This window comes from Triturus cristatus, chromosome 3_1 (genome assembly GCF_964204655.1).
Source record: "Triturus cristatus chromosome 3_1, aTriCri1.1, whole genome shotgun sequence".
Lineage (NCBI taxonomy): Eukaryota > Metazoa > Chordata > Amphibia > Caudata > Salamandridae > Triturus > Triturus cristatus.
In genome coordinates this window covers 729,768,564-729,796,110 of record NC_140583.1, presented here as the reverse complement: position 1 = coordinate 729,796,110, position 27,547 = coordinate 729,768,564, and the positions used below count along the sequence as shown (strand labels likewise).

Genomic DNA, 27,547 nt, shown 5'->3' with positions numbered 1-27,547 from the left:
TGTTAACTAGTCTTGCAGGAGTGAGGCATCCAGAAGGAGGGGCATCCTACTTTCTCTGTCCCTTGTGCTCTGCAAGTGACCAAAGAAGGCCTTCAGACCTGGAGGGTGCAGACAAAGGGGGAACTCTACCTCTGGGTCGTCTTGCTGCTAAGGAAGGTGCTGGGCCCAGGAGAAGTGCAAAAGCCTAGACTGGTCCTGTGTGAGGAAGGAGAGCATTACAAGTTAGGCTTCCCAAGCATTGCAAAATTTAGAGGCTGGTGGCTGAATAATGCCAAAAGGACAAAACACATTTTCCCTGATGCAGTGAATCATTACAGTTATAATGAATATCGTTGTAATGAGTACGGGGAACAACCTTTACAACGCAACTTTTACAACGCACTACCTTTACAACGCATTTTTTACAACGCATAATCCATTACAGCGCATGACATTACAACGCATGACACTACAACGCATTTTTAAAAACTACCTTTACAACGCATTCCATTACAACGCATACTACCATTACAACGCATACCATTACAACGCATAATATTACACTAAACTATCCAACACTTACCCTACTGTTGCACCCCCTGGAGTTAGAATAGTAATTTTTACCCCTATACTATCCAACACTTACCCTACTGATGCACCCCCTGGAGTTAGAATAGTAATTTTTACCCCTATACTATCCAACACTTACCCTACTGATGCACCCCCTGGAGTTAGAATAGTAATTTTTACCCCTATACTATCCAACACTTACCCTACTGATGCACCCCCTGGAGTTAGAATAGTAATTTTTACCCCTATACTATCCAACACTTACCCTACTGATGCACCCCCTGGAGTTAGAATAGTAATTTTTACCCCTATACTATCCAACACTTACCCTACTGATGCACCCCCTGGAGTTAGAATAGTAATTTTTACCCCTATACTATCCAACACTTACCCTACTGTTGCACCCCCTGGAGTTAGAATAGTAATTTTTACCCCTATACTATCCAACACTTACCCTACTGATGCACCCCCTGGAGTTAGAATAGTAATTTTTACCCCTATACTATCCAACACTTACCCTACTGATGCACCCCCTGGAGTTAGAATAGTAATTTTTACCCCTATACTATCCAACACTTACCCTACTGATGCACCCCCTGGAGTTAGAATAGTAATTTTTACCCCTATACTATCCAACACTTACCCTACTGATGCACCCCCTGGAGTTAGAATAGTAATTTTTACCCCTATACTATCCAACACTTACCCTACTGATGCACCCCCTGGAGTTAGAATAGTAATTTTTACCCCTATACTATCCAACACTTACCCTACTGTTGCACCCCCTGGAGTTAGAATAGTAATTTTTACCCCTATACTATCTAATACTTACCTTAAATGTAATTTAATATAATGCGTTGTAATGGTATGCGTTGTAAAGGTAGTATGCGTTGTAATGGCAATGCGTTGTAAAGGTATTTTTTAAAAATGCGTTGTAGTGTCATGCGTTGTAATGTCATGCGTTGTAATGGATTATGCGTTGTAAAAAATGCGTTGTAAGTGCATGCGTTGTAAAAGTGTGCGTTGTAACGTCATACATCCAATGAGTACTATCCTTGGAGTTTTTAATGGTGTTGCATTGGTTTATCATGACATATATCAGTATGTCACCTTGACAAAGCCACTAGGTATATCTTTTAATAACTAAACCCCATTGTATTGTGTCTAGTGAATGTGGGGTTATGATGGTCATATGGTTCGGGGCTCGCTAGGGGTGTGAACTTTCAGAAGTGTTAACATAGGTAGTTCCACCTGCCATTATGTATACATTTGTAAATTAATGTAGTGTGTGCTTAATAAGGTGTCATTCCCTTTCATAGGTAAAAGCACTGACTGGGCAACGATATCTTTGATGGCGTTTGTTGCATGCCTGCAGAGTAGGGTGCTAACCCACACCACCTCCCCTGAGAAGGCCTTGGACTGCTTTGCCTCGCTACTCCTAGAGACTCTAGAGCCAAGTGCTATAATGGGGTTCTTGGTTTTCAGTAGATGGAAGGTTGCAGACATATTACTTTTGAAGGACCTACATCCTTCACAACTAATTACCCACTTTCTTACATTCATTCTCTGTCAGCACCATTGTTGCCACTCTCTTCCACACAGCCTTCTGTCACTCACAGTATTGTCGGGGATTTCTCTATCATGCCCGGTAAGTCGTGTCATGGTCACTGATCTCTACTGTCGCTGCTAAACTCCTGTTGTTGTCACATTCTGCAGTCTTTCTGAGTTGTTTCTGAGTAGCTCCATGTAGATCCTACTGTTGCCATTGGTCCTTACTCCTAGTGCTGTTATCACTGCATGTAAACTTTGCTGCTATCATGTCCTGTCAGTCTTACTGCATTCACGTCCTATAGATCCTACTACTGCTCCTCACTTGGACACCTATCAATGAATCTTAGATCACAGAGGCTGTCGCCGCTCCTATACAGAGAACCTCCCTACTTGTGGTGTGAAAGGGGCAATAGTGAGAAGCCACTGTAATAGCCTAGTAAGGACATTGAAAGAAAACAGTTTTAACAAGGCAAACGCAAATAAAAGCACTTTTATACTTCATTTTCTCACTCTTTTTGCCATATTTGGACTCCATATGGACCCTCTATGTATTTGATTTCCCCTCCATCTATCCATTTTCGGTCTGTATCTATTCTCCCCTTCCCTCAATGTTTTCCTTTCTTTTTCCCTCCATGTCTCACTCTTCTGTAAACTGCTTTGCTTTCATTTCTATTTCTTCACGGTCTCTTCTCATCTTTCTTTTATTTCACCTTCAATTCTCTTTCCACACTCTCATCTTACCCTCATGTTAATCACACACTTTGTTCATGCCTGCCTCTCTCTCTTCTCGCCACCCAACTCTTTTACCATACTCTATATCACACTCTTCTCATTATACCCACTCTATCACCTCCTATGTCGCACCTACCTTCTACTACTCTCCTGAATCATCCTCCTCTCTCACTTTCTTCAACCTCCTACTTCGTGCTCTGTCTTTACCATCTTTGTAGTGCAGGTATTGTTGCCACCCAGGGTGAATGCACATTTTTTGAACCACCCCTTCTAGAATTCTAGCAATGGTGCCACAATTGCTGCTTGTAGTAGTAATCTGACATTCCTCTACTGTTGGCTGCCTAGGCAGCCACCTGGTAACCTCGACCCCAAAATTAACCTTGCCCTCTTCTGTATTTCACATTGTCCTCTCTTTCATACACCTCCTCTCTTAGCTTTCCTATCTTTTATCCTTTCTTTTGGACTCTTGCTCCTAATACCTTCCCAGTTCTTTCTTTCTCATATCTCTTTTTCGTGTTCACATCCTCCTCTCTAACTTACTATCTCATACTTTTAATTTGAGTGTTCGGTCTCTCTCCAACCTCTAAAACCCTACTCCCCTACCTCTCAATTTCTCCAGCTTACGTAAACTCTTCCTGACCACCATCTCACATCCTCTCTCACAACTTCATTTTCATGTCTTCTAGTCTTTCCTTCTTCTCACACCCTTCTAAGATCATCCACTCTCAATGACACATTCCTCGTATTAGCCCACTCTTATACACACTCTCACACACTTATATCTATCTCCTGGAAATGTCCTCCCCAAATAACACACACACATAGCTGTTAATCACACATAGTTTTTTCCTTTGCACACCCCTCTTGCTTTCATTTATCAAAGACTCTTGCTCCCTCCCCTCTCACACTTTTACCTCCCTAAAACTGCCTTCTTCTTTTCATGCTCATTTCTCACCTCACTTGCACTCTCATATTAAAGCACACACACACCAAGGATGGTCATGTATTTTAGTTAAGGCTCCCGGTTTCCCATTTTTACAGATAAATACAGACAGAAAACAATGTGTTTTCTGTCTGCATTTATTTTTAAAAGTGGCTAAATACAGAAAATTGGGGTTCTTTTAAGGGACTCAGTGCTGTCTTTCATGAACTATAGGCAAACAGCTGAGCAGATGGACAGCATGGGAAATTAAAAAAAACAGGATTCAATTTCATTAAATAATGCCATGTGCCAACATACATTTGTGGTATAATGCTAGTATTTACCAGTGGATGTTTTGTTATATAATATTTGGCAGGTGAAATAGCTAAAACTGACAGATATCAAAGTATGAGTGCACGTCTATCAGTTAAATAAATATGGAAATGTGCAGTTTTGCAACTTCATTTATCTGCGAAACTCAAAATAAATATGGATAAATACAGATAAAGTGCGCAAAAAATAAACATGGATATATACAGATGGAAATGCAAACAAATTAAATACCATAAAACCGGGAGCCCTAATTTTAATACTCCCTATCATCAGTGCAAATATTGAATAATAATCTTTCAAACTAAACATGGTAACACCAAAGCTGCAATCCACAATTAAGCAATATCGACTCAGAGGCCTCTTAATGCTGTGGGAAGAGAAAATCCTAGGCAGGATTCACTGGTGGCAGGTGAACTTTGAAGAGGAAGGGAGTAAATGCCGGCCTCGAGTTTAACAGAGCAAGGAAAGCAAGTAAACCTAACTTCCTCTTGAAGCGTTAGGGAGAAGGTGCTCTACCCCATCCTTACAAAAACCTATGAAATGCGGAAATATGGCTTCAAATTGCACATTTTATAGCACAATTTCCACTCAAATTGGTTTAAAAGCCAGAGATTCTGAAGAGACACTAAGGAAATATTACAATACTTTCATGGTGTGACAGCAAAGCCCTACACTTCCTAGGACTGTTTGTGGTTCACAATCCCTTAGAAAAATGGTGGCAAGGGATTGTGTTTTCAGCACAGTCTCTCTATGTACTAGATTTCTGAAGATTATCCAGCTGCCACTACCATCTTTTTTTTTAAGAACAAATTTTATTGAAGTTTTGTGGTACATTACGGCCAAAGCCGATTACATAGAAAAACAGGAAACCAGGATGAAAAATGTTACAGATTCGTACCAGTATATCAGAACAACAGCAAAATCCTGTGAATAATCAGACCAACAAAACAACCTTGGCACAGGCTACATATTTCGCTCCCCCATTGTGAGAAGTGTCCTTTACATTTGCGTACATGGCCGGGGTCTACCCGTCATATGGATATACATAATTCAGTGAATGTACTGCCTGATTATGGAGGGTCTAGGGATGGTGGGGGATATGTCTATACCCCTATAGACTGCGCAACAACACCAAATCTTCCTATGTTTTTGCGGACAACCTTGGGCTTGAAACACATCTGTTTCTGTCCCCATGCATCTTTCCATGGCCCTCCTCCACCCAGCTATTGATGGCAGAGAGGTCCCCTTCCAGGATTGGGCGATATCCAGGTTGGCAATTGTGAGGCCTAGGAATAAGAGATGTTGCTTATAGCGGTTTCCCCCAATCCCCTCTTTACTGTGTAATAGAAATAGTTTGGGTTCCAGGTCTAAACGCCAGGATAAGACCTGTTCCGGACTGGAGGCTATCTTCCGCCAGAATGGCTGAAGTGCCCCACAGCTCCAAACTGTGTTCAGGAAGGCCCCCTCTGCTTTGCCACATCTAAGGCAGCTAGGGGACGGGATGACACACATACGCCAAAGGCGAGAGCGTGTATAATATGCTCTGTGTCAATACTTAAATTGAATTAAACAGTATTGTGTGGCTATGGTGGTACCGTGGGGACTGGCTAGGGCTTCAGTCCAATTGTCATCTGTGAGGTCTGGGATGTCTACCTCCCATGCTGCATGTGTTGTGTTTAATGTAGTTTGGTTAAGGGTGATCAATATTTGGTAGATTTTCCAGATTTTGTGGGCGCCGAGGTCACCTATCAATAAGCGTCCCTCAAGTGGGTGGAATTCCGGCATTCCTTCCATAGAGGAGATTGATGGAGTTAGGGCGTGCCTAAGCTGTAGGTATCTGTAGAATTGTGTGCGGTGAAGGTGGTATTCTGTTTGCAGCTGCTGGAAGGACTTAAGTGTTGTCCCATGCATTATGTCACCTAGCGTTGAGATCCCGATCAGATCCCAGGCCCGGTACCCTGGGAGTGCGGCGACTGATCGTAGGTAGGTCCCATTCCATAGCGGGGTTGTCTGTGTCAGGCTCCCACTCCACTATGTGGCTCCGAAGCTGTATGACTACTTTACAAGCTGGGGGTAAATGTTTGAGATTCGTTTGACTGTAGAGGAGGTCTAGGAGAGGGGTATTGCACATCGCAAGTCTCTCCACCTTGAAAGCCGGGTCCATCTGCGAGCTGTACCACCACTCGTTAATGTTTAGTAAATGGGAGGCTGCATAATAAGAATATATGTAAGCTGTGGCAATCCCTTCACAATATGTAGATTGGGTACAGGTTCGCAGCACGACTCGAAAAGCTCCACCATCCCCACAGAAAATAATTGAGGAGTACGTTTACTTGTTGAAACCATGCTTGTGGGCTGGTATAGGGAAAATCTTGGAGCTTACATCGAATGTGTGGCAGAGAGACCATTTTGAAGATTGCTGACATCCCAAACAGTGAAAAAGGTAGGGGTGACCAACCCTTTGTTTCCTCTTGGAGGCAAGGTAGTAGTGGGTGAATGTTATGCAACCAAGATGTCAATGGACATGGCGAGATGTATACACCTATGTATTGAAAGCCCTCCATGGCATGGGACAGCTGAGACGCCCATGTACCTCGCCCCTGGTCTCTGCATACTGGGAACAGCACCGACTTCGGCAGGTTAGTTCTGAGACCTGAAGATTCCCCGAATACACGAAGTATCTGTAATATTCATGGGCCACAGAACCCAGGGTCTATTGGGAAGAACAACGCATCATCAGCGTATAACAGAGGCATCTGCTGACCAATCATATCCCCGCACCAGGGGTCCCGCCTCACCCAAGCCGCCAGTGTTCTATTGCTAACGCCAATAATAGTGGGGAAAGTGGGCAGCCCTGTCTTGTACCTCGATTGATTGGAAATTGCTCTGACCGTACTCCTGCCACCCATACGGAGGCAGAGAGATCTGTACATAATAGCTGTATATAGGACAGAAACGCCGTCCATAGTTGAGGACTCAGAGGAGCTGGAATAAATAAGTCCAACTCAGGGAGTCCAACGCCTTGTTGATGTCGGCCAACAAAAGGGCCGCAGGGCAGCCAAGTTCTGGAGCCTTCGCAATGACGTTATGGACTCACCTGATATTGTGTCGGTGGATCAGTGTGGCATGAAGCTGGCTTGGTCGGGGTGGACAAGCTCATTGCTGTATGTCCGAAGGCGATCAGTGAGAACCTTGCCTAAAAGTTTGGATTGAAAGTTCAGAAGAGAAATTGGGCGCTAGGGTGAGGGTTCTTTTGGGGGGGCGTCCTGGTTTGAGGAATACTACAATTTCGGCATGACGCCAGTCAGGAGGAAGAATGTGTTGTTCTAAAGCTTCGTGGAGTGCATCCAGGAGGTGCGGGCCTAGCTGGGACATATGAGAACGTAAGAATTCACTTGGAAATCCATTGGGACCCAGTGCACGACCAGGGCGTATGTCCGATAGGGCCGCACCAAGCCCTTCCACGGTGATGGGTGTGTCTAGTTGATTTCGGATATGATGAGGTAACACTTTAGGTGGTATATCTTTTAGGAATTCTCCTATTTGATCAGACGATATAATTTCCCTTTTAGCATAGAGAGATGATTAATAGGATGCGAACGCTTGGGCGACCCTGTCGGGTAGGTGTAAAGAATTCCTTCTGCATTTTACAGCACAGGCACTGGGGCGGGTAACTGTACAGCTTGACAAAGGTGATGAAGCATCTTACTTGACTTATCACCCCATTGGTAAATTCTAGATTGGGTCGCTTGCCACACCTCTTGGGCTTCGTTAGTGAGGTGTTGGTGTAGCTGCTGTTGTGCCAGGAGGAGGCAGCGCTTCGCCGTGGGGCCTTTAGCCCTCCCTCACCTCAGCTTCCATAGCCCGCTGGTGATTTTCCATGTCCACCACCTGTGCCAGGTGGCGGCGTTTTTCGCCTGCGTGATAACTCATGTCTATACCTCGGATCGTGGGCTTAAGGGTATCCCACAGTTTATATGCCTGAAGGGGCGGTATCTGCATTAGATACCAGATTGTCTGTGATTGCCTGCCGGTTTGATACGTTGGATCACTTAGGTGCCAGGGTTCATTCGCCATCTGAAGGGGGTTTGTGTGGCCAGATACGCATCTTTACGGTGACTGGGGAATGATCATAGAGACCCCTAGGGAGAACGGAAACAGACGAGGGCCTGTGATTGTAGGCGAGTGGGAGAAAAAAGTAGTCTAACCTGGATAGGGATACATTTACTGATGAGAGGAAGGTGAAGCCTGATTCTGCTGGGTGATACACTTGCCATGCATCTGACCACTCCAGGGTAGAGGCCAAATTGGGCAGCTTGGATTCTCCTATTTGGGGGCTGCGGCCAGTCCCATGCCATCGGCAATGGACCCCATAGTGTTGTTCCAATCACCACCCATCACTGATAGACCATCTGGGATTTCCCCCATAGCTGTGTGACTCTGTCTATGAAGGTGTGTCCCGGGGGGGAGGAGCATAGAAGCTACCCCGCGTCGATGATTCTCCATATAGTGTGCCTGTCACTATGGTGTAGCGACCACAGTGATCAGACCAGGTTTTGGACGGGCTTCATGGGACCCTTCGGTGTATAATGATGGCAGTACCGCGGGACCCACAAGCAAACTCTGAATGGTAACCCTTGTCATAGCTGAAGCGGGCCAGACATGGGGCTTAGTTACCCATCATGTGTGTTTTCTGTAAAAGGAGAATGTCAGCCTCTAATCGTTTGGCTTGCCTGAGGACGGCACCCCGTTGAATTTGTCCAGTACCCCACGAACATTCCAATAAAAATATTGAGCCCTCCAGGCAAGGAATCGGTAGTGTTCACGGCCATCTATCTCTCAGGGGTGTACCACATGGAGAGAACATGCAGAGAAGTGGCTGAGTCGCTGTGCCTGTGCCTAAACTGGAGTCACTTTTGTGAAACCGAGCATGAAGCTCTGTCCCCCCACCCCAATACTTCCACCAACAGAGAGTATCTGTCACGGCCGGAGGGCACCCAAGACCACAACAGGGGACCCTGGGATGCTCCCACCAATGGTTCCCCAACTTCCCATTGTCATTAACCAGGATTTTTCAGGGCATGCAAAAAGCACCGTTCAAAGACCCCCGAGCCGGATATTGTTCCACAGACGAACCATATACATCGGGCAAGTGAGTGTTTGTATTAGGAGCCTGTTTAGAGGTTTCAGCGGAATCTATGTTGCAATCATGACTCATCACCCTGCGTCTGGGAGCGCCAGTTTGACCTCGATCTCTGTTGTCTTTTGGTGGTGGGCTTTCCCGAATGGTTTCTGTGGGTATCTTGTGAGGAGTCAGATTCTAGTGCTGGCGGGGTATATGGTTTCAGGTGAACCGCCTCCTCAGTCCATGCGAAAATCACCTTTGGGATGTCGAAGAAGAGGGACTTGGATTTGTAAATGACTCTCATGTGTGCTGGATACAGTAGCATATATTGAATATTTAATTCTCTGAGCCGGGGCTTAGCTTCGGTGAATGATTGTCGTTGTTGTTGAACAAGTCAGGTGTATTCTGGAAAAATCATGATGGCGTGTGAAATGTTTAACAAATTATCCTTGTGGCTTCTAGCAAATTGAAGGATGGTGTCCCGATCCATTTAGTTCAACAATTTGGCTATGACTGGCCGGGGGCATTCTCCCGGAGGGGGCTTCCTTCTCAGAGCTCTGTGGGCTCTTTCCACAACAAAGCAGGAGGACAGGGAGTCCTCTGGTAGAGGGATTTCAACTATTGTGTGAGTAATTGTTCCATAAAGGTACCTTCAGACCCCTCCGCAAACCTAATAAAGTGCAGGTTACCTCGCCTGGACCGACCCTCTATATCTTTCACTCGAGAAGCGAGCTCTTGCGTTACGACGGTGAGTTTGTTTACTTTCGGATGTAGTTTTATGACCATGTCTTCAACAGATGACAGCCGAGTCTTTGCCTCCGTAATGCGGTCAACGGCCTTTCTGAGGTCTTGTCTTAAGAAGGAGACCTCTGATCCCACTGCGCTTATCTTCGAGTCCAGTGTGTCACGGGCCTGGGTTATAGTGGCGAGCAAGGCAGCAATATCAGGAACAGGGGCCCCACTTTCAACATTACTTGCCCCGCTGGGGCCAGTGGTATATTGGTCCAATGTACTCTGCTTTGAGGTGGGACCCGACGATTTGTCCTTTGTCACGGTGGCCGAGAGGGGGGGGGGGTCAGAGGCAACATGCAGACTTTTTCTCCACCCCTAACAGGAGCAGCCCCCCGTGGATCTCCCCGCGGGGCACTCGCCACCTCAGGTGCTCCTCGATGTGTGCGGCTGAATGAACCACTGCGGACCGGCCACGCAGAAATAGACTGCCCCAGGCCGCACTGGGCCTAGGCCAGCCGCCTCCGCAACCTTGGGACTGACTGCCAAGTAGGCCCCCTAAAGGGACCAGACTCGCCAGACCCCCAGCCCTCAGCTCCACCTGTGCGATCACTGTCTGTCGCTAGCACCAAGACTACTAGCATTCCCAGGATATGGTTTAGGGAAGGAGTCCAGGCAGGAAACTGATCCGGGGCCCAGCTCCAGGTGCCCACAGCACTTTGGTGTGAGCGGGGGCCAACCCGCACTCTCTGCATCCCAGGGAAGGGTCCCGCATTTCGGGCCTTCCTTACTTTCGCTGCTGATGATGAGAGAATATGCCCAAAGGGACAATGGCCTGCACTGTCTGTGTGAAGGGTGCGGTGTCACATGTGGATGCCGCTGCTGATGAGGCACCCGCCTTCTCCACAGGGGTCTCCAAGGGCTGCCGCTGGGCTGACTTTAATGGCGACGGCCTCGCCGTGCAGGCCCCCACAATCGGGGCCGGATCTCTGCCTCTCCTCACTGCCTCTCCGGGTGTCCTAGGCTCTCCACAGGGTTTCGAGGCGAACAACGGCAATTATTGCCTCCGTTGGTGCCGAACTTGCCAGGCAGCACCACCGACACTCGCTTTCTTCACCTGCCGGGCTCCTCGGGGCAGTGTAGGCCTCGACTGCAAGGCTGTGGGGCCTCCCCTGCAGAAACGGGACACCTCGTCCCAGAGCGCTCTGCCACCCCGGGACCAGATTCTCAGGATCCCACCGGGCCACTCCGGGACAGGGCTCCCTGGAGCTCGTCGGGCCAAACCTCCGGCTCCGAATTTTTACGGCCGCTGGGCTCTCATAGGTTGCCTCCATCACAAAGCCGTAGCTCCTCCCCTGCAGAAATGGATCGTCTCGTCCCACAATTCACTGCCGCTCCGAGACAAGAACATCAATCGGGGACTCCTCTGTAAGGGGTACTGTTTCCCAGTCCTTTGAGTGGGATTTTATGGAGGATTTCGTCAGATCATGGGCTTGGATGGTCAGAGCTAAACTAAGTTGCATCCGCCATGATGGCTGTCCAAGCAACGCCCCCGCCACTACTACCTTTGATTATGTATCATGTGTATTGCTGCAAATATGGTCAAATGAGTACTTCTCTGTACTATTAAGTAGATGTTGGCAAGTCAACAGACTAAAAGGGGGAGCTGAGCCAGAGCTGAGCCAATACCCTGGCTTGGCTCCAAGAGCCTGTTCATAGCTATGAAACTATTTGGCATGTAAACTGTGCAAGAAACATCAAATAAAAATGTGATAAAGTCCCTTCAAAGTTCAAGCAAGTGTATTTCTTTAACAAAGGGAAGGGTTTCACCATAGTATTTTAGATTACATCATTACATTGAGAGGCATTTATTAGAAGTGATAGTTTTTAAAAATACATTCATTCCCCTTCCTCCTCATCAACGATGATGCCAGTGGTGAACCAAGAGGCGCCAGTTGTCATGTGCAGCCTAAATGTGACATAAGTTGTTATTATACATGGAGCAACATTGTGCAATAAAGAGAGGTTTCTGTATAGCACACACCCTGAACTCGAGTATTTGAAGATGCTCTCATATTTGACAATGAAGACAAAGGAGGCATGGCAACATAAAATAATTCGTAAACACACTGAGAGGGGGGGACCAGGAGCAGGAGTTAAGAAGGAGGTCCTGTACCAGCGCTCCTAAGTTAGCTAAATACACAAAATGGTACCAGTTCCTATGGTGGGCAGTCCCAAAGTGGTGAACTGCTGAGGGGTTGGGAAGATAATGGTGATTGTAAAGGTTCGCGGTGATGTCTAACGTGTAGGCCAGATACTCCTGGGTGGATTTCCAAGTGCCCTCACACACCCTTGCGGGTGCAAAGCATCATCATCGGGCGTTGCTCCTCGTGGGGGTGGCGCTGCAGTCCCTCACGGGCCCTTCAGGAGGGCTCTCTGTCGGAGATCTTTTTACTGGAGTAGCCGTAGTTGTGCGTGCGGGTGTGTGGGGAAGGTGGGTGGTGTGGTGAGGCTAAAAAGACCTGTAGGAACCCCAAACGGTTTATTAATGGGTCCTGCGGGTCTGGTTAAAAACTAACGGGGAGTGGTGCCTAAATAGCACTCTAAAAAGGTAGGGGGAAGGTAGATAGTTCTGTAACTCTCGACCCGTATGTGATAAAGTTAGAGTGAGAACGTGAGGTGGGTGGTCAACATGTTTCGCGCTTCCCAGCGGTCCCTAACGGATCCGTAGCGCTTCGTCAGGACCAAAAGGAAAGTGGTAACAAAATTAGATATAGGTCAGAATGTGTCCTATATGTCCATAGTGTAGGGATCACGTTTTATACGAGTCCCTATAAGCGAACCTAAAAGGAAAGGGAGGAGAAAAAGGGGGACAGGGAGACAAAAAAGGGAAGGCAAAATGAAGTGGTCAACAACATCTCCAGGGGGCGTAATACATGTCCCTGGTATCAAAACGAGTCGGTGCGGAGAATTACTCGCATCATGGTTGTGCCACATGCCAGGGGAGGGGGGCGGATGCAAGAAAGACTAGTGGCTCTATCAACTCTGTCGGTATATGGGTCACGCAAGGTAAATCAGTGCGGGACGCATGCATAGTGGACAGCTCCACAGTGCAAAGTTCATGCAGGGTATCAGGAGGAGGCATAACTGCATCCGTTGAGCTGGTATCTCAAAGTTGACTAGTGACCAGTGAGACTATTTCTTGACGACATGCCTCGTGGTCTGCCCTCGTACATGGTGAGTCATGCAGGGTGTCAGATTTAGGTATGATTGGATCGGTATCTGAAAAATGACTTGTGTCGACTATGATAGCTTATTAACGACATGTCTAGAGGTCTATCTGGTGAGTGAGGATAACGGAGCCGGTGAAATTATTCAGCAGAATCCCGTGATCACGACTATTCTACATAGTGGTGGTGTGGCAATATACTGTTTATAGACAAGCTGGTACACCTACCCAATGTATAATGGGTCCAGGCTATACCGGATAAGGATCGGCTGGGGCGGGGGGCGCCAGCTAAAAAAGACAACCAGCGTAGTTTTACAATAAGCACTTCAAGGGGAGCGGGAAATTGTTAAAAACGCCAGTAAGACTAATCTTGGTAGAGTAGAGATGACACAAACAAACAAATTGAAAAACAAGCCAGTAGGGCTCACTGGACAGAGTAAGGATAATTCAAACAGGACTAGTAAAGTGGCTGCAAAAAAGTACTTACTCACGCCCCGGGTATTCTGCTCTGAACACCTACGTGCCTCCAGGATCGCCGGTAGTTGACACGGTTTTGGAGGCACTATTTATGTCCAAAGTTGATTGGGTGTTCAACCCGGAACAGCTGCGAGTGTCGTGGAAACAGAGGAGGGACTGTGTTTCACGAAGTTCTGGTTGGCGGCCATGTTTGAATGGTCTCGAAATGTCAAGGAGTAAGAATCTCCGTATCGACGATTAAGACGGGGGGAACACATGAGTGTGTCTCGAGGGTGTGCGTGGCGTATGGACCCAAACATAAAAAATAATAATAATAAATAATAAAAGTACCTCAGGGTCACGCAGTGAGTTGGTTGACTGGTAGCACCTCTAGCTACTGTGGTTAGCACGTCGGCCATATTGGAACGGGTCTGAAAGATATCCCAAAGTGTGTGTATTATAGAAAGATTGCATGGTCTGGATACAGGCACATGGGTTGGTACAATAGTGTCCGTTCCTAATTAACGTGTCATCGTAAGGGTGTCTCTGTGTCATAGATCTTCGAAGACACGTGTTGACATGGTGATGCATAAATTCAGCAACCGTATGGTGGTCCCAAAAGCCGGGCAGTCGAGTGAGGTACTATCATCCCATACACTTCTGGGGTGGGAGCGTCGGCCCTGGTGGGTCCGGGACACTGTTCATGTGTGTGTGTGTGTCAGCAGAATGACTGGATAAGTTAGGTCATACATAGATATGGTAGTATCTGGGTGTAATTGACCTGAGAGGTACAAGTGATCTGACATTCAGTGCTGGAGGTGGGGATACACAATTAATAAGGGTCCGTAGACTACAGATATATGTGCACAAAAACTCTCATGTGTCCGTACAATTAAAAGCTGTGGTAATCTAATTGTAAACGGGAAGAGACCCGCTGTTATCGTCAGGAGATAGAAACACATATAGTGACTGTCCGTAGGGTACAGGTGTCAGTACACAAACCCTCTCAAGTGTCCATACATTAAACTGCAGTAATCTAGATCCAGATGATTAGAGAACCGAAAAAGTAGTCTGGAGATGGAACACAGGGATGGAGCTACATCCGCACTGATGTCACAGGTCTCAACGACGACATCCCATGGAGTTCCCTCAATCCATAACACCAGCTATCATATCTTTACTCCACCACCTACTGCAGACCTGACACCTACCTGCTTTGACTGTAGCTCCATCCCTGTGTTCCATCTCCAGACTACTTTTTCGGTTCTCTAATCATCTGGATCTAGATTACTGCAGTTTAATGTATGGACACTTGAGAGGGTTTGTGTACTGACACCTGTACCCTACGGACAGTCACTATATGTGTTTCTATCTCCTGACGATAACAGCGGGTCTCTTCCCGTTTACAATTAGATTACCACAGCTTTTAATTGTACGGACACATGAGAGTTTTTGTGCACATATATCTGTAGTCTACGGACCCTTATTAATTGTGTATCCCCACCTCCAGCACTGAATGTCAGATCACTTGTACCTCTCAGGTCAATTACACCCAGATACTACCATATCTATGTATGACCTAACTTATCCAGTCATTCTGCTGACACACACACACACATGAACAGTGTCCCGGACCCACCAGGGCCGACGCTCCCACCCCAGAAGTGTATGGGATGATAGTACCTCACTCGACTGCCCGGCTTTTGGGACCACCATACGGTTGCTGAATTTATGCATCACCATGTCAACACGTGTCTTCGAAGATCTATGACACAGAGACACCCTTACGATGACACGTTAATTAGGAACGGACACTATTGTACCAACCCATGTGCCTGTATCCAGACCATGCAATCTTTCTATAATACACACACTTTGGGATATCTTTCAGACCCGTTCCAATATGGCCGACGTGCTAACCACAGTAGCTAGAGGTGCTACCAGTCAACCAACTCACTGCGTGACCCTGAGGTACTTTTATTATTTATTATTATTATTTTTTATGTTTGGGTCCATACGCCACGCACACCCTCGAGACACACTCATGTGTTCCCCCCGTCTTAATCGTCGATACGGAGATTCTTACTCCTTGACATTTCGAGACCATTCAAACATGGCCGCCAACCAGAACTTCGTGAAACACAGTCCCTCCTCTGTTTCCACGACACTCGCAGCTGTTCCGGGTTGAACACCCAATCAACTTTGGACATAAATAGTGCCTCCAAAACCGTGTCAACTACCGGCGATCCTGGAGGCACGTAGGTGTTCAGAGCAGAATACCCGGGGCGTGAGTAAGTACTTTTTTGCAGCCACTTTACTAGTCCTGTTTGAATTATCCTTACTCTGTCCAGTGAGCCCTACTGGCTTGTTTTTCAATTTGTTTGTTTGTGTAATCTCTACTCTACCAAGATTAGTCTTACTGGCGTTTTTAACAATTTCCCGCTCCCCTTGAAGTGCTTATTGTAAAACTACGCTGGTTGTCTTTTTTAGCTGGCGCCCCCCGCCCCAGCCGATCCTTATCCGGTATAGCCTGGACCCATTATACATTGGGTAGGTGTACCAGCTTGTCTATAAACAGTATATTGCCACACCACCACTATGTAGAATAGTCGTGATCACGGGATTCTGCTGAATAATTTCACCGGCTCCGTTATCCTCACTCACCAGATAGACCTCTAGACATGTCGTTAATAAGCTATCATAGTCGACACAAGTCATTTTTCAGATACCGATCCAATCATACCTAAATCTGACACCCTGCATGACTCACCATGTACGAGGGCAGACCACGAGGCATGTCGTCAAGAAATAGTCTCACTGGTCACTAGTCAACTTTGAGATACCAGCTCAACGGATGCAGTTATGCCTCCCCCTGATACCCTGCATGAACTTTGCACTGTGGAGCTGTCCACTATGCATGCGTCCCGCACTGATTTACCTTGCGTGACCCATATACCGACAGAGTTGATAGAGCCACTAGTCTTTCTTGCACCCGCCCCCCTCCCCTGGCATGTGGCACAACCATGATGCGAGTAATTCTCCGCACCGACTCGTTTTGATACCAGGGACATGTATTACGCCCCCTGGAGATGTTGTTGACCACTTCATTTTGCCTTCCCTTTTTTGTCTCCCTGTCCCCCTTTTTCTCCTCCCTTTCCTTTTAGGTTCGCTTATAGGGACTCGTATAAAACGTGATCCCTACACTATGAACATATAGGACACATTCTGACCTATATCTAATTTTGTTACCACTTTCCTTTTGGTCCTGACGAAGCGCTACGGATCCGTTAGGGACCGCTGGGAAGCGCGAAACATGTTGACCACCCACCTCATGTTCTCACTCTCACTCTAACTTTATCACATACGGGTCGAGAGTTACAGAACTATCTACCTTCCCCCTACCTTTTTAGAGTGCTATTTAGGCACCACTCCCCGTTAGTTTTTAACCAGACCCGCAGGACCCATTAATAAACCGTTTGGGGTTCCTACAGGTCTTTTTAGCCTCACCACACCACCCACCTTCCCCACACACCCGCACGCACAACTACGGCTACTCCAGTAAAAAGATCTCCGACAGAGAGCCCTCCTGAAGGGCCCGTGAGGGACTGCAGCGCCACCCCCACGAGGAGCAACGCCCGATGATGATGCTTTGCACCCGCAAGGGTGTGTGAGGACACTTGGAAATCCACCCAGGAGTATCTGGCCTACACGTTAGACATCACCGCGAACCTTTACAATCACCATTATCTTCCCAACCCCTCAGCAGTTCACCACTTTGGGACTGCCCACCATAGGAACTGGTACCATTTTGTGTATTTAACATAAAATAATTGCCTGAGATCACCCAGTTTGGTCAAGTAGGGAAGCCGGGTTTGAGAACAATGTTTCAGGTCATATCCATTTGCGGTGGTTCCTGTGGATTTCTTTGGATCGTATCTTCTCTGCTTCCAGGTGATCTCACCGACTCATTCACTGGTGTATGGATTTCATGGGGCTGTAATGTCTCCACAAGTGGGTGAACCCCATTGACCCATTCATTGTGGTGTCTGTGGATTTCTTGGGTTGTCCCTTCTTCACTTCTGTGTGGACCCTACAGGCCCATATATAGGGGTGTCTGTAGATTTCAGTGGGGTGTGCCTTCTTCACTTCTGTGTGGACCCTACAGGCCCATATATAGGGGTGTCTGTAGATTTCAGTGGGGTGTGCCTTCTTCACTTCTGTGTGGACCCTACAGGCCCATGTATAGTGGTGTCTGTAGATTTCAGTGGGGTGTGCCTTCTTCACTTCTGTGTGGACCCTACAGGCCCATATATATGGGTGTCTGTAGATTTCAGTGGGGTGTGCCTTCTTCACTTCTGTGTGGACCCTACAGGCCCATCTATAGTGGTGTGTGTAGATTTCAGTGGGGTGTGCCTTCTTCACTTCTGTGTGGACCCTACAGGCCCATATATAGTGGTGTGTGTAGATTTCAGTGGGGTGTGCCTTCTTGAGTGGACCACTAGACCCATTTACTATAGTGTTTCTTTAGTCCTCAAGTGCCACAATTGCTGCTTCTGTTTGGCCTCCGCTGTGTGGACCTCAGACACCCCTATGATGTGGCCCTTGGGTACTCCTTCCGGTCGCACCACCATTGCTAAAGATGAATGTTTGGCACCCGCATGCAATAAAATAAATACCACACGAGACTCACAGCATGCCTCTCACATACATCTATAAACCTTTGCACACATGCATTCAGGTCCACGTGTAACCATCCAGCGCATGTGCACTTTACAAATGCTAGACAAGGTAACATGGGCACAGCGGAAGGACTCCCTTTCGCATTTTAAGACGGAAGTCACAGGCCAAAGACACGGCTTCATCAAGCTGCTCTCGATTGGCGGATGCCTGATCTGTCTGTGGGCCGAAGATCGCCATCTCGGTTAGTGAAATTGCTGGTAGTCGCTCCCCGCCCTTCCCATTAAATGCCTCTCCCTGCTGGCTTCAAATATTGACCTGTTCGTGCGTTTCATGCCGCGCAGTGTTTGCGCTCTGCAGCGGCCTCCCCGGGGCTCGTTGACCGAGGTGCCCACACCCAGGCCCGGCGCCCATCGATTACTGCTGCGCAAACAGTGAGGTCATGTGCCGAGTAAATAATAATTCCACATTCAAAGAAAAGACGAACAAACTCGTGTTTTTCCTTCTCTCATCTAGCTTGTGCGGTCGCTGACTTTTATTGAATAATTGTATTCTCTTAACTAGCTTTGTAACTTTGGTTTTTCACATTCGAAAGATAACAAAAAGAAAATACACTTTACCGAAAATGTGCACAAAAGAAATTGGAAGACTTTGAACAAAAAAGGAATAGTGTACAGAGGGTGTGCGTGAATGAAAAGCGAAAATTACTGTTTGCTTCAACGATTTAGCAGGTGGGGCAGTGACGCCCCTCTCTTGTTTGGCTTTTCCTTGCCTTGGCCAACGCGCCATTTCTCTTGGAGGCCTAAAATGGGCTGGTACGCGGTTGATGGTAGGTGAGTGTTTTGAGGCCAGGGAACAGTGGGGTGGTACTTGTGCGCACAACAACATCCCAGAGTCGCAGCCTTCCTCCGTTCCTCCATGACGCAGGCTCATTCCTTGAGAAACAACACATTTATTATCGAGTTCGCCTAACCCTGCGGTTTCACTGCACGTCTCATAGGTTTGTACCATGCATTTAGTAAAGTGAACCCTTCAGTTTATTTTGAACACCTCTATTTCATTTCTCCCCCACAATATTTTCAATGAAGCAACGGTGAATGACGAGACACACACTTCAGTCCACCAACCAGGACCAACTTTAGCGCTGGTGGAGCCTGGTGCGACAATGTTTGCTGGCGCCCACCTCAATGACCACCTCTGCCACGGATTCCCTCACTACCACCATTTAACAGTGCCCCTCAAGACCCCATAACCACATTCTATCAGATGCATTTAATTTGTTTTATAGCACCACTCATACCTTTGTAGGGTGTCAGAGCACTTTACATCACACACTACACAGAGACAATCAATCATACGTGTGTAAATCGGTGTATAGGAAATGCTACATAAAACAAAGGACTACACGTGTAAGAGTCACATGTCATCCATACTGGTGGGCAGAATAGTTAGAGTGCCTGGTCTGGAGAAGCACCAAGTCGAATTTAAAAGGCTAACACAATTAATAATAAGAATTGATTTCTACCCAAAAGAACCCTTTTTGCAACATCAGGATAATAAAAGACTGGGGAAAAATCATATTGCTCTAATCTATACCTTGCAGTTTGCATGAAGCTCTTTGAGGACAGTCAATAGCTCACTGTTCTATGTTATGATTATTGGGTATTTTCACAGAGGGCTTTTGCGGTCACACAGAAGGCCAGCTGGAACCTAACATTCAAACCGGGACTTTCTCTTGAAGGCTTATTGGCATAAAGCAAAGCTGTATGCCAAGGTGATGAAACAAGCCGACTAGATGGGTCTCCGGCCTGCCCTGCCCTCCCATGCTCTTGGGAAAACCACGAAGCCACCCACCCTTCCTGTGCACCTCCCTAAAGGGTCAAGAGAAGCACATTGTAAGAGAAGTAAATTGTTTCTCCTCTCCATTTTGCAAAGCCCATTCTTGGACATGCCACTCCACCTACTTCCTGTCTGGCCCCTCTGGGTCTGATTCTATTCCGCACCAGGAAGAGGCAAGGGAGGTTCTGACATTGATACTAGTTTGCAGAAGTAATCGCACTATTTTAGTATTTCAGTGCCCGCTTCATCAGTGCAGCAGTCTCCAGAATGAACCAAATGTTACAATTAGTGAGACAGAGAAAATAATGAAAATGTGGAGAAAAAGAAAAGAGGAGGCAAGGTGAGCGACACGGAAACTGAAGTTGAAGAAAAGAGAAAACAAGCATTGGCATAGCTGACAGGTCTGGGATTAATCTGCCCATGCATTCAACGTAAGTATATTTACACCAAAAGAGGACTGTACCGAAAGCTCCCTTGCCATTGATGCAGCCCTGCTTTTCTATCTATTTTAAAATAATGTTGGCTGCCAAGGGAACCTTCATTATAGCCCTCCTTTTTTCTATGATAGAAAGAAAGGCCTCTGACAAAGCTGCCTTGCCAAACCAGTTTTTATACAGAAACAAAAAAAAGGAGTTATTGAAGGCGAGGCATCCTTCAGCCCAACCCGCCTTTAGTTTATATGAAAAAAATATATATTTATAAAAACACTAGGTCCTAGCAACACTAACGAGAAAATGGATATAGGGGGGTGGGGGCGGGGAAAGATAGGAACGAGCCCATAGGGAAAAGAGGGAAGAGCTATTAGAGAGTGGCAGCCAGGAGGATCAAGGCACACACAGGGGAAAGACAGGTGGACAGGAGGGAACAGAGAGGTGACTCAGAATAGGGACAGTCAGAGTGAGAACCGCAAAACAGAAAACATAAATGTAGACAGGATGACAAAAGACAAGCACACATATTAACCCCCCCCCCCGCGTGTTATAGGACGTTACAGTCAAGTTATGAAGACTAAGCACCTATAAATTATCTGCTTAAGTTAAAAAATTCAACCAAAAATATCTTCCCCCAATGCAATGCTTGTAACACAAGGGTTAAAGAACAAGCGTGATATTATGGTGGTCTCAATCATAAATCCCATTTTCAGCTTTTGAGATTTATAACTTTTACATAAGGTACTTTATCCTACCTTACATGGCATTATGGTTATAGCTATACACAAATAAATATACAATAAACACACATACACTCATGTATATACCTAACTATACATATGTGCTACAGAGGCTTTTACTAGAGTATCATATATTACAATCTCACTGCTCAAGGGTTGCTTCAAAACCCTTGTGTTCAAACATTGACAATGGTAGCTGAAATGACAGCCTGGTGCCGGCTAATAGAAAGCAACTATACAATGGGTGCGCTTTCAGCACCCTATGGAACTCCAGAAGCGATTCAAAGTCCACAACAGCTAGTGGAAGACTGTTCCAGAGCAGAGAGTCCTGGACTGTCGAGTCATGCACCACACTACTTTGTGAGTCACTCCAGATGTGACTGGCTGGCCCTGACAAGTCCAAGGAGTCTCCATGGCTGCCATTGTGCTCACACTCCTTGGAAGAGTTAAGCGCTGGCCAATAAGCAAGCAGGTAACAAGAATGAATCCAATGGCCCTGACCTGGAATGATGTCTAGGGCAGAACACTACGACTAGGTCACTGCCCTGTTTGAGAAGAGCAGCGATCTATGAATTTCATATTGTGGGAGATGAATTCTGGAGAACAAGGGCGGTACTTAGTGAATGATGGTATGAGGGGGCGGGCATGAGGAAGGCTGTGATGTAGCTATTGCTGATTTGACTTTGGTAAATATTTGATCGCTGAAATATAGCAAATGATGAAGTAATGTTGATCAAAGTGAAACCTTGCCTGAGGTGAAGACCCTTCTGAGAATGTCTCAATCTTTGCTGCGTGTTAGAGAGAAAAAAACCTTTGTGTGTGTTTCTGTGTATGGGTATGTGTACTTGTATATTGAGCTTACAAAGATATATACAAAAACATTTTCCTCTTTTTTTCTAATCCTTTCTAGTGTGAGACTGCTGATACAATTTCTTCCGTGATGCTCACCTTGAATTCTGGGGAATTCCGCACCTCTTGCTGAGATATGTTTGCTGCACTGAACTAATTTGATTAACCGCTCTTCTCTAACGGGGTTGTTATACATTTCCTCATGCGAGTCCTAGAGGTACATAGAGAGTTCCAGAAGTACTAGCTCATTTGCATGCAGTGTTTGACTTTCTTTTGGAGGCAAGGACCATTGCTCGTGGTATATCTATTCAGTTGTACTTACAGACTGCCTATAGCAATCTGTTGGTCCTGCACTAGTTTGGCTTCCAGTGGGGTCGTACTACAGGGATAGCCACCCTCCAGGTCAAGCACATTATCTGCTTCCTGGATGGAGTAATTCCTGTCTTCTGGCACTGTGGCATTTGATAAATTATTAGCTTCTTCTCGGCATCCTGGAAGCCCATATAGATATTTTGGGTGTAGTGTTGAGGTGGAATGCTCCATTCATTGGTGATTGGTTTCAGCAGGAGGAAGGAGCTGGAGAGCCTGGATGACTAGTCCATTCCCATATCATTTGGTGGCCCAACTCCAACGCTGTTCATTTAGTATGTGGAGCTGCTGTAACTGGTACTCAATTCCAATCACCTCTGAGACCACCAGTATGCTGGAGATATTCAATTCAACCCCGGAAAATGTGGTTAGTTTATTCCCCATTCTGTGCTCCACTTGGGATGCTCTGGCTTCAGGAGCTCTTAAAGGGCAGTATAACTCTTAGGATGTTTGTATGTACTGTGGCGGCATAGATGGAGAACAACAGAATGCCGAACAAACAAAGAAGAGAAAACAGATTGTTGTTAACAATGGGAGCTTTAGGCCTTCTTGCAAAATATTGTCTCAGTTTGGGATCTAGTACCTGTCAAATGTGAATGACAGGTTCTTGAAAAGATGGGTTTTCGTCTTCCTTCTTAAGCGTGTTGGTGATGTGGCGATTCAGTTAGGGTGGCAAGATATTTTCCCAGATTCTGGGAGGATTCATGGGAATGTTTTATTTCTGGTCTTTTATGTTTTACACTACTTTGTTTTCTGTAAAATGATTTTAGGATTCCTATGTTTTAAAGTCCACCACAGATGTTTATATTTTTCTGTTAGATTTAATAAGGTGTTGGATTCCACTGCCTCATAGAGTGTGCAAGAAAATGCACCAGGTCGTTAATGCAAATTGGTTGGGTCAATCTTTTTCTTGTTCGCTCACTCTCGGGTTTTCCTTTTTGCCTACAGTTTGAACTGATGCGCTCCTTTTACTTTTCTCTTTTGTTGGAAATAGAGCTGTTTATCACCATTCATGTGGGTTAATTTTTAAATGTTTTAACATTTGTTTTATAGTTGGATACTGGCCTGGTGACTCAAATTAAATAAAGTCAGTGGCCAGCACATATTGACCTACCCCTCTGTTACTTTGGCAAATAAACCTTCAGGTGTAATGAAGAGCTCGTGCTTGCTTATATAACAGGGAGACATTGAAGGAGCATTTGACATTGCAGCCATATTACACCAGGCCAGAGTTATTTCACATGCCTCTGGACATGCTTGAACTGACTGAAGAGTTACACATCACTAGGAGCCGAACCACATTATGAAGGGATTCTTGTCAAGACATCAGTTCACAGAAATGTACACTGGCCCAGTCAAAACAATGCCAATTCCACACCCCAAACAATGGCAAATCCGAGCTAAAGTGTGAATTTTTAATTCCCTTCCATGTAACAGTTCAGCACCCTAATTCATCAGTCTTTAAAAACATTCCTAACAAAAACTCTTTCCATTGCCATTCCTCTCAAATTTAAAAACTGTATACTTTGTGATGGATTTTGGACTCGTCGCGTTGTAGTTTTATAGCATTTCACCTTTTTACCTGAAAAAAGTAGTAATAAGTTTATGCAATAATTTTGAAATCTCAAGCATTTTTTGCTGTTTCATTTTCAATTTCTCCATCATATCACTGTCCAAGCTTGAAAATTGCTATCCTTACCGACTTCAGTGTGGACTCCTACATCCTGTTCAAGATGCCTGCTTTGTAGTGCCAATTATTATCAATTGCATGCTGTGTAAATTGTGAAATAAATGTCTTACATGTCTGGCATATTGTGAAGATTTTGAAATGCGAGGACCAACGTTTCTGGAACTCTCACTATTTTTAAGAAAGATGTCTCCCACAATATTCTGTGTGGATTATAAAATAAAGTTACTAATTTTGCGCATTAGGCTTAATATGAAATAAAAAGAGAGACTGTAGTTAATATGTCTTTTGTGCGGGGTGACCCTGTATTTTTCATCTTTTGCAGGACACTATATTTTTGCTGGCTTTAGAATCCTGTTAACCAGTAGTAAAGTGCCTGTGCTCCCCCCGAATTGGCATATTCCTAACTGGTATGTTTAACTTCCCTATAAGCATAAAACATGACTTCAGGCCTACCAGTGTAGCCTGAAGGTTGCAGTGTAAAAACTGCAATTCAACCTATTAAAAAACACCCTTTTGACAGGCCAAAACAACGATTTTCAATATTAAAAAATCACTATTATATTGGTCTTGTGGGCCACAAAGCATGGTACATGTTTATAAGTAGGACATGCAGAAATGTAATGTTTTCATGTCATTAATGTGACTAGAACCCAAAATCAATGTTTCACTGTGGGAGGCCTAGCAGTCCCACGTAGAAAACTAGAGTACAGATAAAACATCCTAATACTGTATCTCAGGGATGGAACTAGCTAGAAAAATAATGGACAAGCTATTATTAATAGTTAGTAAAAATGAAATTCAATGGTAAAGTCGTATTTTAATAAATAATAAGCAAATGTAACTTTTAGAAAGTTACTTTTTCCCTTCCTGAAGTTCCTGGAGAGTACTTTGCATTTGCTCTCAAACTTCTCCCAAGCAGGGACTAGTATCTGAATTGGTGTGGAATCCCTCCCAGGAGCAAACAATGGTCTGAACCTCAATGGGCAGAGATGACTCCTCTGAACCTCCCAATATGCAGGGTGGGGACTGCGAGCATCCGTTTTGACATTACAATTTCAAATCTTGCTTGAATGTCAAATCCATTCTTGCCAGGTACAAATGTGACATCTCCATACACCCACTTCAGAACCTTCTTGGACCTGAGGAAGATCAGCAGAGGACTGAGTCTGCTGTCTGCGACCTGAGATAAACTGAGAAGGGGTGGACCAGCTCTCTCGCATCTGGGACAAAGATGTGGACTACAAGGGTCATGAGGCTGACCTCCTGTTAAAGCTACAGGGAAACATCATGTTACTGGGATGCAACAAGCTACAAGAGCCCTTTCCTGCAACTAACCAGCTGATCATTGGCAACTGGACCAGGACTAGAGCCTGCTGTTGGCCTCTACCTGACACCGCAGTGAGTTTCTAAGTGGCTCCCCTCAGGTCCTGGGGATTTAGAATTGTACTCCTGTGGGAGATTGGAACTTAAAAGTATAACGTCAGAAGGTAAAATCTTTTATGAAGATGAACATGGTTGGTGTATCCGAGACACGATCCATCACAGTCAGCATCAAATTGCACCTAGATCCCAGTCTACCATGACCATTAACTATTAATGGCTCTTTATGCTTCTTGGCACTATTTCTACATGAACATTAAAAAAATCATATCTCTGGTTCCCTCGTTGTATTTTTGTCTTTTTGGTGTCACTTTGTTTATTAAATTTCACTCTAATTTTCTAATTCAGATTTGGGATTTTTCTTGTTCTATATTTCAAATTTATTACTGCTTTGGTACTGCATAAATACTTTAAACATTGCATCTAAGTTAATCCTGTCTACTCTGTGCCGTAGCTATCAAGGGGTTGAGCTCATGTTTATTTAGTGAATTAGTGGTTAACCCCAACAAGGACTGTGATTATTACTTGTTGAGTAGCCACCTGCTCCAATTGTTAATCCAGTTTCTTACAGAAATAATTATAGATTGCTGTGAAGGTTATGAAATATATATGGAAGACATATGTGACAAAGTGCAGAATATAAAATAAAATGGCAGACCTGCTTTACATTCTTATCACATTCTGGAATAACACAGCAGAGGTATGTCTTGTGCAGGGCCTGGAAAGAAGATAGTTGAAAAGTCTGCCATATTCTAAAGTAAAATAGCTGGCATGCCTGGAATATTATGCAGATAGTGGCAAGAGATGCATTATGTGTCCAAATTCTAAAACAAAATTGTGAACTTGACCAGCATTATTTCCAGATTTAAAACAAATGGAATATCATGTCTGGTATTCTGTGCAAATTCTAAATGAAGTGGTCTGATGGTCCTGCATGTCATCGTCTTCATACCATGATCCATACAAGCTGAGTTATCAGACGTATTACAACACGACCCTTCGAGGCAAAGGATAAAGAAAACAGTTTTGTAATGTTTCGGGTATGCCTGCAAAAAGTTCCAAACATATCTTTGAGCACAAAGGAATGTGGGAGCAATCACTAAAATTATCTTTGGAGGTACCCTGAATGTCCATATCTTTTAACTGCAAACCCACATTCAAGCATAAATCAAAAAAATCAAGAAAAGGCGCCTGGTTCCAAGAATGTGGGGATGTACTGGCCTGCATAAAAGTCTCTTCCAGTATCATTAAGCCCTATTTCTTCATGTTACCTGCTTTTCCACTTCTCGAGACTACCCGCTTATGAATACCACTGCTGCACAAAAGAAAACCTCTTGTTCCATTATCATCCAGGGAGACCAGCCCTCGAAAGCAGGGGTTCATGTAAAGATGGAGGTCTTGTCTTAGAAGGAAAAGACTTCTATTGCACTCTTTTTTGGCAAGGACGGAAAGTTCACTGACTTCTGTGCCTTTTATCCTGGATTCCAGTTACATGTGCAGCATTTAGATATATATTACAGTCTCTTACAATATACATATCTGTGTACATTCATGTGTCTATATCATCTTAGCGGTTACTGGATAGCACAGCTAATGTCCTGCATGACAGTGCAGTGATTCCACATGTTTGTGACAGCAGCAGCAATTGGAAAGGTGCACAGGCATCACAGGGGTCTTCCTGAGACTAACCAGCTTCTTGGCTTCAAAGGCGTCACGATCATCCCGGAGCTTCTTGTTCATCTCCCTGCAGACAAGAATGACAGGAAGAAGTGATTGGACTGCTGGCCGTATGTTCAGAATCTGCATCGAACCCTTTATTTACTGAACAAGTGTACCCTGAGGTATGAGGCTACTGTTATTTTTCTTTCTCTTTTCCCATGAAAGCACTTACACTTATTAGTACTCCACTAGAAGAAGACCTCCTGGACTCTTGGTTAATTTGGACT

General features: G+C 45.3%; 1 protein-coding gene and 1 long non-coding RNA gene across 4 annotated transcripts in view; one reads left to right on the top strand and one right to left on the bottom strand.

Moving 5' to 3' along the window:
• Positions 1 to 27,547, top strand: part of LOC146860885 (uncharacterized) — a 260,095-nt gene that overhangs the window by 178,948 nt on the left and 53,600 nt on the right. The gene's annotated exons all lie outside the window — the stretch shown is intronic.
• The window catches only part of CRACR2B (calcium release activated channel regulator 2B), a 351,421-nt gene continuing 347,806 nt past the window's right edge, over positions 23,933 to 27,547 (bottom strand). For all 3 annotated transcript variants that reach the window (XM_085644880.1, XM_085644882.1, XM_085644881.1), the window contains one exon: positions 23,933 to 27,345. In XM_085644880.1, the coding sequence (XP_085501006.1) occupies positions 27,192 to 27,345 (154 nt within the window). In that variant the 3' untranslated portion in view covers positions 23,933 to 27,191. The remainder of the gene's footprint in view (positions 27,346 to 27,547) is intronic.